We start from the raw sequence: 13,571 nt of genomic DNA, 5'->3' as shown, positions 1-13,571 counted from the left end.
GTGCTGGGGGATTGAACCGCGGTCCCTGATGCTTTGCCAAGCTTGTTCTAAGTAGGTGCCTTAGACCACTGAGCCATCTCTCCAGCCCCTTTAATAGTTTTTATTTAGTTGGGTGTAGTGGTATACACCTGTAATCCCAGCTGCTTGGAAAGCTGGTGTAGGAGGATCATAAGTTCAAGGCCAGGCTGGGCAATTTTAGTGAGACCCTCAAAATAAAAAAAATAAGAGTTAGGGGGACAGCTCAGTTTTAGAGGGTTTGCCTAGCATATATGGGACAGTGGTTCTAATCTTTATTATGATCAGAAAAATCCCAGCTATTATTCATCTAAAATTTTATCACAAGTATGCATAGTTTCACATTTTTTTAATAGCCTATTCTAGTTATAATCCTACTTAATGGACTTAAATCTGTACTTTTTTTTTTTTTTTTTTTTTTTTTTTTTTTTAATAGAAAGTGACTTTAGCGATGATTTTAGTGATGATTTTGTAGAAACTCGGCGAAGGCGGTCAAGGAGGAACCAGAAAAGACAAATTAATTACAAAGAAGATTCTGAAAGTGATGGTTCCCAAAAGAGTTTACGACGTGGCAAAGAAATAAGGCGAATTCACAAGCGCAGACTTTCCAGTTCAGAGAGTGAAGGTAAGCAGTAGACCACCCATATAAACAGAACAGGGACAAGGCAGCAGTGGATGTCATAAAGTCAGGGTTATGATTTATGTACTTTTGGTTCCTGATCACTAATAATAGTTCAAATAAATGTCACTTGGTAAGATTTTGATTTAAGTCAACCATTAAATTTTTTTAAATTTTATTACTTTTTTTGAGACAGTCTGTGTAGTTCATGCTGGCTTTGAATTACTGAATAGCCCAGACTAGCCTCAAATTTATGGTGCTCCTTTTTTTATTCATTTGTTTTCGTGTTTTTGAGACAGGGTTTCATTATGCTGGCTTGAACTCGCAGAGATTGTCTTCTCTCACAGGCACAAGCTAGTCAGCAAAACTCCTGCCTCAGCCTTCTGAGTACTGGGATTACAGCACGCTCCACCACACTCAGCTTTATATTTTTCATTGAAACTAATAATCATAGCAAATTGAGGTCTGCTTTGTGGTTTATTCTGTTCCTCCCTTTTCTGCCGCCTTATTCATGGTCCTCACTTATTAAAATAACTTCTTATGCTCTGAGTAGCTGAACAGTTTCAAACCAAATCATCTACTAACTCTCTTCTTGCTTGTCATTAACTATCTCATGTAGTAGTTTGGGCTATGCCACATACCAGAAATACAGGGGAAGCTGTAAAATACAAACTTGTGATACCTGTTTAGTCTTTGTAATTATTACCGAGTTATTTCCTAAGTTTGACTTTTAATTCTTTTGTTCACATTATAATTTTTACTAGTACATGTTTGCAACGCATTATTACATTCATCATGGGGAGTTGGATCCCAACCCGTTGTCTGTCTGTCTGTCTGTCTCTCCCCCTCTCTCTCTCCCTCTCCGCTTCTTTCTGGGTGGTACCAGAGATCAAACTCAGGACCTTGTGCTTGCCAGGCAGGCAGGCACTTAAGCCACCAAGCTATCTTCCTGGGCCATCCCCCTTTCTTTCCTATACAATTAATTCTCACATCATCTGTTTTAACGATTTTGTTTTTGTGAAATAAGAGTTTGAGTGCAAAGCACTCAAGAAAAGGGTCTAAGTATCTGGGTGTATGAGGCTATAAAAGGGGGTGAATGTCTCTTTGACATTTCTTTACCTTCATGTGTCATAAAGACAAATGTTCAACCATTAATTCAGTCACTAAATACAGTATTTATTGAATCAGTCCCTTATTAGTGCTAGGAATTTATTGGAGAATAAACTTAAGCTTCATGTAACTTACTTTTTAGTAGGAAAGGAAGAGACAGTAAAGGAGAGATAGTAAAGGAAGAGATAGTAAACCAAATACTGGTTGGGGAGAGTGGTGTGTATATACAATCCCAGCACTGTGCAAGGCTGAGGGAGAACTGAAAGTTTGAGCCTTACCTGAGCAAGTTCATGACCACTGAGAAATACTCTGCCGCAGAAATTTTTAAAAGGGCTAAGGGTGCAGTTTAACATGAAGTTCATTCCCTAGTACTGGGGAAAAACAAAGTGATACTGACAGAAAAATGTGAAGACCTTGAGGCAATTTGGTAGCTGGTATTTTCAGGGAACAGAAGAGGATCCATGGGTGCTAGAGCTAAGTGAGGGGAAACAGCAGTAGAGATCACTGGGTGCCAGATGGTAAAGAAAAATCAGCGAACACAGGCCTCTTGTTTGCATGACCTTCTTGCAATTCAAGTTTTATTGAAAGATGACCATAACCACCCATTTTAAGTTGAAAATCTGTCAGAGATCAGAGCCTGCTTTTCCCAGAAAAATGTATAATTTCTGATGGAGAACAGCAGTCTAATTGAATTTCTGCGATGATGGGAATATTCTGTATCTGTATGATCAGTACAGTAAGTACTAGCCTCATGTGGCTATTGATCACTTGAAGTACAGCTGGTGTGACAGTGGAACTGTTTAAAATAATTACATGATAAATGTCTTGTTGGATAGCACAGAGTAGAGCACTGCACAGACTAGATTTTATTCTGAGTGACAGGTGAATCAGAGGATTATGAGCAAATGAGTGACATCCTAGTTAGGTTTTAATTTGTTGAGAAACTTGTATTATGAATAAATTGAAGGGGACAAGGGCTGAAGCTTAGAGACCAGTTAGGTTACTGAAATAGTCCAGGTGAGAGATAATATTGAGCAGGACTTAGGCAGTAGCAGTACAGGGGTGAAAAATTGGTAGATTAAAGGTATTTTAAAGGCAATTCAAAAGGATTTATGTATGGGTTAGAAGAAAACAATTCTAATGAGTACTCATAACAGAATAGCCCAAAACTAAGTTTCATGTAAGGAGGAAGTTTTGGAGCTCAGTTTTAGTCACATTAGGTTTTAGATGCCTGTTATGCTATTTAAACATAAATGTTGAAGTTTTATATGGAGCCTAGAATTTAGTGATTGCCCCAAATTAAGTAAGAATCATCAGTAATAAGTGGGTATGCAAAGCTATGAGACTAGGTGGGATCACTTATGATCTAAGTATAGACACAGGAGAGATTCACTAACTACCATGGGCATGTTACAAAATAAGAATTGCACAGTCTTTTTGATGTGCAGCATGGTGTGCCCAGTATTAATCTTTCCTTATGTTTATGTGATTCCTTGATTGTAGACCTAGTTTATGTTTCCCTGATTATAGTTTCCTAGTTTGTGTGATCCTTACCCGTCGTCATTTAATTCAAGGACCATTACATTTCTTCCCTAGGAAATCTGCTCTTTCCAAAAACCGTATGTAAAGTACACTATAAATCATATTAGGTATTATTATGTTACTGAGAGAAATCAAGTTACTGAAGGGAAATATTTAAATATGGACACAGGGTAAAAGCAGAACATAAGAATAAAAAGAGATAAGAAAGGAGTATTGATTGAATTCCATTTATGGTTAACTGTGCCATTAGCTTAAATGTGCTGTTTGTTCTAGAGAGCTATGCATCCAAGAACTCTGAAGATGATGAGCTAGCTGAAGAATCGAAGCGGTCAGTTCGAAAGCGGGGCCGAAGCACAGATGAGTATTCAGAAGCAGACGAGGAGGAGGAAGAAGGCAAACCATCCCGAAAACGGCTGCACAGGATTGAAACGGACGAGGAGAGCTGTGACAATACTCATGGAGATGCAGACCAGCGTGCGCATGACAGCCAGCCCAGGGTCTTGCCCTCCGAGCAAGAGAGCACCAAGAAGCCCTATCGGATAGAAAGTGATGAGGAAGAGGACTTTGAAAATGTTGGTAAAGTGGGGAGCCCTTTGGACTACAGCTTAGTGGATTTACCTTCGACTAACGGACAGAGTCCAGGCAAAGCCATTGAGAACTTGATTGGCAAGCCACCTGAGAAGCCTCAGACCCCTAAGGACAACAGCACAGCCAGTGCAAGCCTCGCTTCTAACGGGACAAGTGGGCAGGAAGCAGGGGCACCAGAAGAGGAAGAAGATGAGCTTTTGAGAGTAACTGACCTTGTTGATTATGTCTGTAACAGTGAACAGTTATAAGACTTTTTTTTTCATTTTTGTGCTAATTTATTCCACGGTAGCTCTCACACCAGCGGGCCAGTTATTAAAGCTGTTTAATTTTTCCTAGAAAACTCCACTACAGAATGACTTTTTAGAAGAAAAATTCAACAAGTTCTGAAGTCTTTCTGTGAAGTGACCAGTTCTGAACTTTGAAGATAAATAATTGTAAATTCCTTTTGATTTTCTTTTTCCAAGTTCATGGTCCTTGGTAATTTCATTCATGGAAAAAAATCTTATTATAACAACAAAGATTTGTATATTTTTGACTTTATATTTCCTGAGCTCTCCTGACTTTGTGAAAAGGGTGGATAAGAATGCATTCCATATATGTGAGGGCCAAAACAGAATTTAGGGGTGGGAGAAAGCACTTGTGCTCTAGCTTTTCATATTAAATATATATTATATTTAAACAGTCATGGCATAGATGATGATTCACAGACCATTTAAAAAGTCTGAACTGTTGCCTCCTTGAGAATTGTAGATAACATCCTACATAAGTCATTTAGTAATAATAGCCTTCGTGAAATCAACTTGTTTACTATTGGAGTTACCACACTTTAAATAAAGAAGAGACCGTGAACATACCTTCATAAAAAAAACTTCAACCTAAGTTTCTGTTATAGTGGAGTTCCTTGTTAACAAAATCATCTGAAAAGCATTTGAACAGTAAAATCAATAATGAAGCTTTGACAACCAGATTGTGCTAGCAACAAATTTTTTTAAAATAGCTTTATGAAGTGATAAAGGTGGCCTTTATATACTATGTCTGATGGGGAATTAGTGAAATAAATGTGGTCTTTCCTAATACCTACGTGGACTGTAAACATTGCCAACAGTATAATTCTTGTTTTCTGGCCACGTGTTTTTAAACATCTGAAATTCATTTCAAAGAAATACATCTATATGTAACCTACATGAAGAGATGCTAAGCTGTCAGTGGTGTTTTAGCACATTTAAAGACTGGGAAGGGATTTTCAGGTGAATTTTAACTGGTCTATTCTTGCCCTTAGTATCTACTTCAAATTGAAGTCTACAAACAAAGCAGTTCCTTTGGGAGGTTTTTAGTTTGAGTTTTAGCATGTGTATATGTGTATGTGTGCCTGCGTGTGGGTATGCGTGTTGAATTTCCTATCTGCCTGGACATAATAGCAGGGTCTGAATGTAGTTTTAGCCTTAGGTCATTAGTCTCCTATTAAAATTCATTAATAATCACACAGCCAACATAAAGTTGAATGAGAACCACCAATATACTTAATTAAGCATGTCATCCATCTTAAACATCTCAACACTTTAAAGGGTAAGCCCTTTCTTTCAAGAAAAGGTGGTTTGTAACTAAGTATTTAACATGACTGACACTAAAATATTAACTTTATCTTCAGTTTCTGTTACAGCTATAAAATTTCAGGCAGAGCCATAACGTTGTACAGAGTATAGCACTTGTGAGTAATCCTTTCCTGTCACATGTTGACTTCTATAAGTACTATTGCCCTGGGATTTGGGTCTATCTGTCCCAGTGTTGTGTCTGTTGCCGGCAATGGACACGCTGTATCTGCTGCTGGCCCAAGGCATTTTCTTTTTCTTTCCAAATTAAGCATTGTATGTGCTGATCAATGTATACTAAAGCACTTCTCTTATCACACAGCTGGCATTAGACTTGCATACACCTAACATCTTCGTGTTCTGACTTTTCCTTCGTCAGCAAGTGTTGCCCTTAAGTCTTACCTGTTGGCCTTGAAAGTTTATAGCTGTTGGTTTTCAGGGTTTTTGTTTCACTTTAGTTCTATAGCACCTGCCCATTAACATTTTTGCTATGATTCTAGCTATCTTTATGTATCTGTATAAAAAAATAAAATGAAAGCAGCCTAAAAATAGGATGCAATAATAGCATATGGTTCCAAGTCACTTGTGAATTTTGAAATGATATTCACTGGAAGGGAGGAAAGGCAGTGAAGCAAGGCTGAAATGGGGCCACATTCGCTTACTAATCATCCTTTCTCGCTTGGTTTGTTTTATTTGAAAGCTTAAGGATTTTAAACCTCTTAAAATATATAAAACAGGCAGGCAAAAGGATTCCTACTATGTAGTGTAAGGTAAGTGGTTTGAATGTACAGTGGCCTCTCCTGCCCCACAATCTCCCTCTATGGTTTAGCCCTGCAGCCAGGTAAAGCCACTATGATGTAGAAACTCTGCTCTGTCTCTACCTCTGGACACACCAGCTCCTGCTTCTACCTATTAGCTCTCCTTAGTTAAGCAGGTCATCACTAATGTTGAATGGGAAGGTAATTTAACAGGATGCTTAACAGATACAGGGAGTTCTTTACTACCCTCCTGCTGTAGAAAGTTGTAGGTAAAGACTGAATATTCCATTTGGCAAATATCCACTGATAGGGGTTATGAAACCACTTATGCTGCCTGAAACTTAACAAACTTTTAAGTGTTTATCAACTATGGTTCATCTAACAAGAATTCAGGAAGCTAATTAACATGCTATGCAGATAGATACAGCTCTGCTGCCTTTTTTTCTTTTTCTTTTTTTTTCTTTTTAAGCGGTGGTGGTGATGGTGGTGGTAAACCTCCTGCATGCTAGGCAAGCACTCTACCAATAAGCTAAGTACCCAGACCTGGTTAGTATTTAGATGCATTTCCACAGAGTCTGTTACCCCTCAGATATAGTTATTCTGAAGAAGTTTGTTAATGTTACATTTAAAAAATTAGAAAAGAAGTGTTCTGTATCCAAAGACACTACCTTGATTAGAATAAAGGAAAAAATTCATGTAGATTATAGACCATCTTGGATCCTTGTTAGGGCACTAGCCATGGATTTAGATTCACAATAGTTGCTATATAATAGATCCCTTTAATATAAGCTTTTTTTCAATACAAGTTGGGCTCCCAATGTCAAACTCTAGTTTACAGCAAATGTATTAAAGGGAGATATAGTTTAGTATTCAGAGTTTAATCTGCATTTTCTCAAACATCTGATAATTAGCCAAACGTTCACAGTGCAAAAGCTTTGGATTGAAATATTACAATGGAAAGAACTAAGACTGATTCTGTACATTTGTGTTGATGACAGTGTTTAGTGTAAAACCTTTTTCGATGTCGTTCCATTACCGCAAAATGACACCAGACATATTTTCAAGAATACTGAGGTTGGTTGGTTTTCTTTGGCATCCTTTCTAATTGGTTGAGTTAAAGATTCAACGAATAAAGAGTTTCATTTAGAATAAATTGATGTCTACTGGTAATCTTTTAAAAAAAAAAAATCTGCCGAAGAACCAAAGAGTTTGAATGCTAATGAAGTTGTTGGGGGGGAACACTTTTAAACAAATTAATTTTAAAGAATATTACTTTAAAAATTATAGAATATTACTATCCAGTTTTCACTTTTGGTTGCTACAACAAAATGTCATTATGTGTTTCATTTGAGGTTTAAAAATAAGAAAATGCAATTTTTATAGAATATTACTATCCAATTTTCACTTTGGGTTGCTACAACAGAATGTCATTATATGTTTCATTTGAGGTTTAAAAATAAGAAAAAGTAATTTTTAAAGTGGGAATTTCATTTATCACAAGAAATTAGAAATGTTAACTATTCACTAGGCTGTTCAACAACACAACTTTAAAGAACCTAATGAATGTACAACTTTAATACTCAGAAAAAGTTGTAAACTCCATTCTTTAACAAGAGTAGGTCTTTAATTTATAGTGTTGCCTCGCAGCTTTTAGACAAGTATTCCAAAACCCAAATCTCTTCAAGTGGAGTATGTGTGCATACCTATATGTGTGTGTGTGTGTGTGTGTGTGTATGTGTGTGTGTGTGTATATATATATATATATATACATTTTAGAAATTAGAAATAATCCTTCAATAATTTCTTATTAAAAGAAATACAAATAATTGCAACTGATGAAAAATTATGAATATTATATAATTACACAAAGTAGAGTATAACAGTTTTTCTTGTTGGTTTGATATTCTCTTGTTGGTTTATATATTCTTAGTTCTCCAAGAAGCGGAAAAGCAGAGAACACCAAGGCTGTGTAACTGCTGTAACCTATCTGGTCCTCCTTTCTGCATAACATGATTAAATTCATAGGATACAATCTATTCCTATTTTATCCATCATTTACAGTATATACTTATAGACCTACCTGGAAGAAGCAAGTGAACTGATTTTTGTTTTCATTATTTTCCTACCAATCTTGAAAGACAAGGCCTTCTGCTATCAGTATGTTTAGACTGGGTTGTTTACTAATTGAACGTATAGTTTGTAATATTTCACTCCAATAATTTAACATTTTTTGAGTGCCAAGAATTGCAATACTGAAGTCATTCCCAAATAAAGACATTCTAAAATAGTTATATAACCACTTAAGATTGTACACTTAACTTTTTTATTCACATAGACTTCTTTTAGAAGTTGACTAGAATAGGGTTATGGTCACCTTACTAGGTTTTTTTTCCCCTCAGTTTGGCCATGTAAGTTCCAGTATTTTAAAAATTTTATATTTATTCTGATTTTCTCTGGGAAAAGCTGTAAACCCAATTCTGGCACATTATGGAGGTTTCAATTAACAAAGATGTTATTTTTACATCTTTTACATTATTTAATAACTGTACAGTACCTTAAACATAAGTCACATGAGGGCATAACAAATCATTAGATTGGGGAGAAATTAAAATCTTTAGATATTATGAATGAAAAAAGTTTTTACAGGCATTACACTTGTGGGGTTTTTTTGCCAAAGCAGACAAATAAGAAAAAAAACCTAGGACTGAATAACCTGCCTTGTTCTTTTTGCCACTGGATTATGTAAATTAAGAGTGGAATTGCTAATCCTAACTATATTTTCTTGACTTTAATCAGTTTCTAAAGAAATCTAATTTAAGTTGTTTTGAGGTTTTGTTTGATCTATATTTATTGAGTTCTGGTCATAGACTAGGAGCCTGCATGTTGTGCTTACTGACAGCCAGAACATAGTCACTGGGGAACTTCATGGCTCAAAATCTTCTGAATAGTTTTAACTTATTTTGTATGTTGAAAAAAATAAGAAAAAAAGTTTATTTTGCTTGAGTCACATTTTTTTATAACTGTACAGCTTTTAAGGGATGGGAGGTGGGAATATACCCTAAAATAGGATGTAGATTTTTACAGTTGTGTTTATGCTAGACCATCTACAGGTGCATTATGTAATTAAACCTAAAATTATTTAACAATATGTGCCATGGTCTTTTTCATTCTATTGCCCTTTAGTAGTTTTGGTGCATGACAATATTGTTATATGGACAGGCCTTGAAATTAGACTAAAACCTGTCTCCAAAGCTTTAAAATCTTGCATGAAAATTATACCCACACGTATGTGTAGACACATCTGTACACACAGATTGAATTTGTATTAGTGTAAATGGATTTTCAGGATCAGAACAGCTATAGTAGCCCAAATTTGACAGCTAACAGCATATTCTTTCAGTGCATGATTTTGTGATGCCTAGCTAGGGTATTCTCAATGTGGGTCTGGTGTTCTCTTATCAAAATATCCTCTTGATCACAGTATTTGAATAATAGCTTACCCAAAACTGCCAGATTTTCTGTATGCTTTCCTGTGCTAAGATGGGGTAGGGGGGTGGGTCAGGGCTTGGTTTCTTTTCTGTGTGTAAAAGGAAAAGCTAGGATCACTCAATTTGATCAGTAGATTTAATTCCACAGGAATGCGTACTTGATGAAACATGTCAAGAAGGGAAGTTGGTTTCAAATTCCAGTTCCTCATTTAATAGGTATTTTTTAAAATTTGTAAAATTGCTGATTTTAGCAGTATTTTACATGGCACATTTTATTATACTAATACCTTTTAAAATGTCAGGAATTTTTGCCATCTGATAATTTCATCATTCTTATTCCTTTGTAGCACAAGTGTATTCTTGTAAAGAATCATCTAAGTGTCATAATTTATAAACTATCTTCAACTATTGTCAGCTAGTGTGGGACGTCACTTTCCTACTTTCACCCGTACAGAAGCCTGAGGACCATGAATTTCCACTTGAAGAATATGTATTCCAGATAAGAATTTGTAAATTGTCTATTTTAGAATTTCACTTTGATTTTAAAGTAATAATTGGGATCCAGGAAGGGCTTGATTAAAACACTTCCTGGAGTTTTAGACATGCTTCTACAAAATGCTTTATTTTCCTATGTATAAGAAAACTTATTCCTGGAATAGGGTCTCAGAATTTTGTTTCTAGCTGAGAACTAAAGCGCAACTCCAAGAGTAGCATAAAACTTGGAAGTAATCAGGACCATACTGTTAGTCAAATAGAAGCTGGGGTACTCTGTCACGGGGTACATGCATAATAATGTACTGCATGTGAGGGGAAAAATAATTGAAAACATGATTCTGGTAACAAATTTTGTGCATAAAAAGTATGGAAATTCCTGACTGCTTAAAGCTTCAGGAGCAAATTGCAGTGTATGAACACCCACCGTGTTAAAATTGCAGTACATCTAGTGTGTTAGAATTGCAGTGCATAGCTGTTTAAATATAATATTCTTTGTGACAACCAAAATATGTTGTGGCTGGTGCCAATATTTTTGTTAATGAAATGTTCAATGTCTCACTACAGTCTGATCAGAATTTTTAGTGTTATATGCCAGGCCTAAAGCCATTTTATAGCTATTGGCCTAATTGTGTAACTTTTTCTTTCAAAATGTTTTATTATAATATTGTCATTTCATTTAATATATGTCAATTGTCACAATAAAAAATTTAAATAATTTGATGTACTTAACGTGTTCGCAAGCTTAGTTTATTTTAAAGTTTGTGTCCTGTAGAAAGCTTAAGAATTTTCTGTTACTGGTTCATTTTCTGTAACTCGCTCACCCAGGTATAGATTCATCTTTCACTATCTTGAAAGAAAAGTGCATCAGTTTCTCCAAAATAATGTTTAAGACTCTTGGCCAACTAGGCAGATAAAGATATAAGAAAACTATTCTTATGTCCATGTATCTCTAAGTTTCTGTCGTTAGATGGAGACTTGACATATTAAGAGGGTCATGGACTTGTCCCCTAAGGGAGCCCCAGACTAGAGGGCAGCCACTGTAGGGTAAAAATTTTACATTCTTTCTAGGAGAAAAATAATGTTCTCTTACTGTAATAAACAACTCTAATAATAATTTTTTTTTTTTTTTTTTTGCGGAACCGGGGATTGAACTCAGGCCCTTGTGCTTGCCAGGGAAGCACTTATTCCACTGAGCCATCTCCCCGGCCTTCTGATAATAAATTCTTTCAAGTAGAGAATGTTGGGTATAAGCTGATGTCAGCAGATGTGTAACATCAACATATTCAAAAGTTAGACCAGATGATTAATGGGCCTTCCAACACTGAACATGATTCTCATCAACAAGTTCTAACGTGACCACTTTTCCTTACTCTTCGAATACAGTAACTTTCAAACTGGACTCAACTGTTATGAACTAACAAAATTCATCACTATTTGCAATTCTGACTGAAAACACTTTTTAAGAGCTTTTTAATCAGAATTTCACTTAATGGACTAAAACCTAGTATACATCACCAGGAAAATGGCCACTTACATTGATTCTCAATTTATTTCCACGTTTCACGTAAAAAGAAGCAGGGGCTGGGGAGATAGCGCAGTAGCACTTCCCTGGCAAGCACAAGGGCCTGAGTGCAATCCCGGTTCCACCAAAAAAAAAAAACCCAAAAAGTAAAATGGAGGTGCCACGTTATATTGAAAGCCAGCCAAAGTGACAGGACCATAGCAGCCTTGAGAGAGTTCAGAGCTTTTTCTGGAGTTGACAGTGGGTCTTAGAACATAGTTGTGAACTTATATCTCATAGATTGAGACCAGAGGATGAACCAGGTTTTAAAAAAAAAAAAACTGAGAATAAATGTAACTAAATGGTGGTCATCTAGCAGAACTGGAATTAAAATTATTCCAATGAAATTCATCTCTGGATGAGACGAATGATTGTGTAATTTTAACTCTTATTCTACTTGTCAAGACCAGAGAGTCCAAATGAAAATCAAAGACCACCTTTTTTGTTCCTTGTAACACAGAATTGGACACAGGGTCTCTGCAATGAACTACATCTGCAGGCCTTTCTCAATTTTGAGAAAGATACTTAGTGTCTCTCTAAGTATCTAACTAAATTGCCCATGCTGGACTTGAACCTGTGATCTTCCTGGCTCAGCATCCCAAAGTGCTGGGATTACAGGTACGTGCCACCATACTCGGCATGAGGAGGGACACCTTTAAAAGGTATGATATGGTATATGTAACATGAGTTTAGCACAGACTCATATCCCTGATGCAAAGTTAGGAACCTACTGGTTCATGGTATAGGTCACTGGTGACTTTATTATTCCTCTGGCCCATTTCAATTTCATTTATCCATGTATCCCTAGCCTGTTTCCAAGAAGGTATCTCTTCTTCTATAACAACCTGCCTGCCTGTACCCTGAATGTGATAGCTTTCCTATTACCTCCTTTGGGTCTCTCATATTTTGATTGTCTCTGTCTCTGACCTGTTCTATATTCACTCTTCTATACAAAGGTCTCCCCATCGATGAAAGAAAAAGTGTCACTGTCATTAGGTCAGTCTCTCCCAATGATTTCTTGCTTAACTATTTATATTTAAGCAGACTACAGATACATTAAGTTGTATTTGAAAATTCTCACTGAAATGTCACAAACCCTAGGGGCAACTGCAGGAAATCGGACTTCTTGGCAACAATAACTGAATCCCAACATTAGGGACAACTGTTAAAAGAGACCAGAAGCTTACAGTAGTGAAGTTATTCCCCCTTCTCTCTCCATTTGTTTCATGTTTTTTTGTCCGCTCTTTGGCATTACTACTTGTTAGTAAGATGCGAATAACCACACTGTGACCTCAACAACTAAACAGCTTTTACTGTATGTTGGCTCTACATTTGGAGCCCAAAAGAGAAAGAACTTGACTAGTGATAGAACCTTATTAGAAAGTGTGCTAAAACAGGAGGATCACTACCAGTCCGATCTGTGTAGTGAGACCCTGTACTAAACAATATAGAAAAAAGTGTGCTAATAATTCTAATCATTCTAATCTGATAAAAGTACATTTATTGGAAACAATTTCTACCATTACCAAACGGCAGGACCCTTCCAATTAGTTCAGGAGATGATGATGCTGGACTTGGAATAAAAAGGCAGGAATCTCGGCCGGGGAGATGGCTCAGTAGAATAAGCGCTTCCCTGGCAAGTGCAAGGGTCTGAGTTTGATCCCCGGTTCCACCAAATAAATAAATAAATAAATTTTCCAAACCACCCCTGAGGGCATTCGGAGAAAAAAAAAAAAAATCCTTATTCCAAAAAGGCAGGAATCTCATTTCTTGGTGTTTACCTGTATCTTTTTTTTTTTTTTTTTT

The 13,571-nt window shown here is 36.3% G+C and overlaps 1 protein-coding gene across 1 annotated transcript in view; it reads left to right on the top strand.

Moving 5' to 3' along the window:
* Positions 1–4,801, top strand: part of Rsf1 (remodeling and spacing factor 1) — a 155,569-nt gene extending 150,768 nt beyond the window's left edge. Inside the window, exons 15-16 of the mRNA XM_004632530.1 lie at positions 452–640; positions 3,560–4,801. Of these exons, the coding sequence (XP_004632587.1) occupies positions 452–640; positions 3,560–4,122 (752 nt within the window). The 3' untranslated portion in view covers positions 4,123–4,801. The remainder of the gene's footprint in view (positions 1–451; positions 641–3,559) is intronic.
* The last annotated feature ends 8,770 nt before the right edge of the window (positions 4,802–13,571 follow it).

The sequence above is a fragment of the Octodon degus genome, unplaced genomic scaffold (genome assembly GCF_000260255.1).
Source record: "Octodon degus isolate 3935 unplaced genomic scaffold, OctDeg1.0 scaffold00049, whole genome shotgun sequence".
NCBI classification, from domain to species: domain Eukaryota; kingdom Metazoa; phylum Chordata; class Mammalia; order Rodentia; family Octodontidae; genus Octodon; species Octodon degus.
The sequence above is the reverse complement of the archived record's forward strand: the minus strand, read 5'-3'. Positions and strand labels throughout refer to the sequence as shown.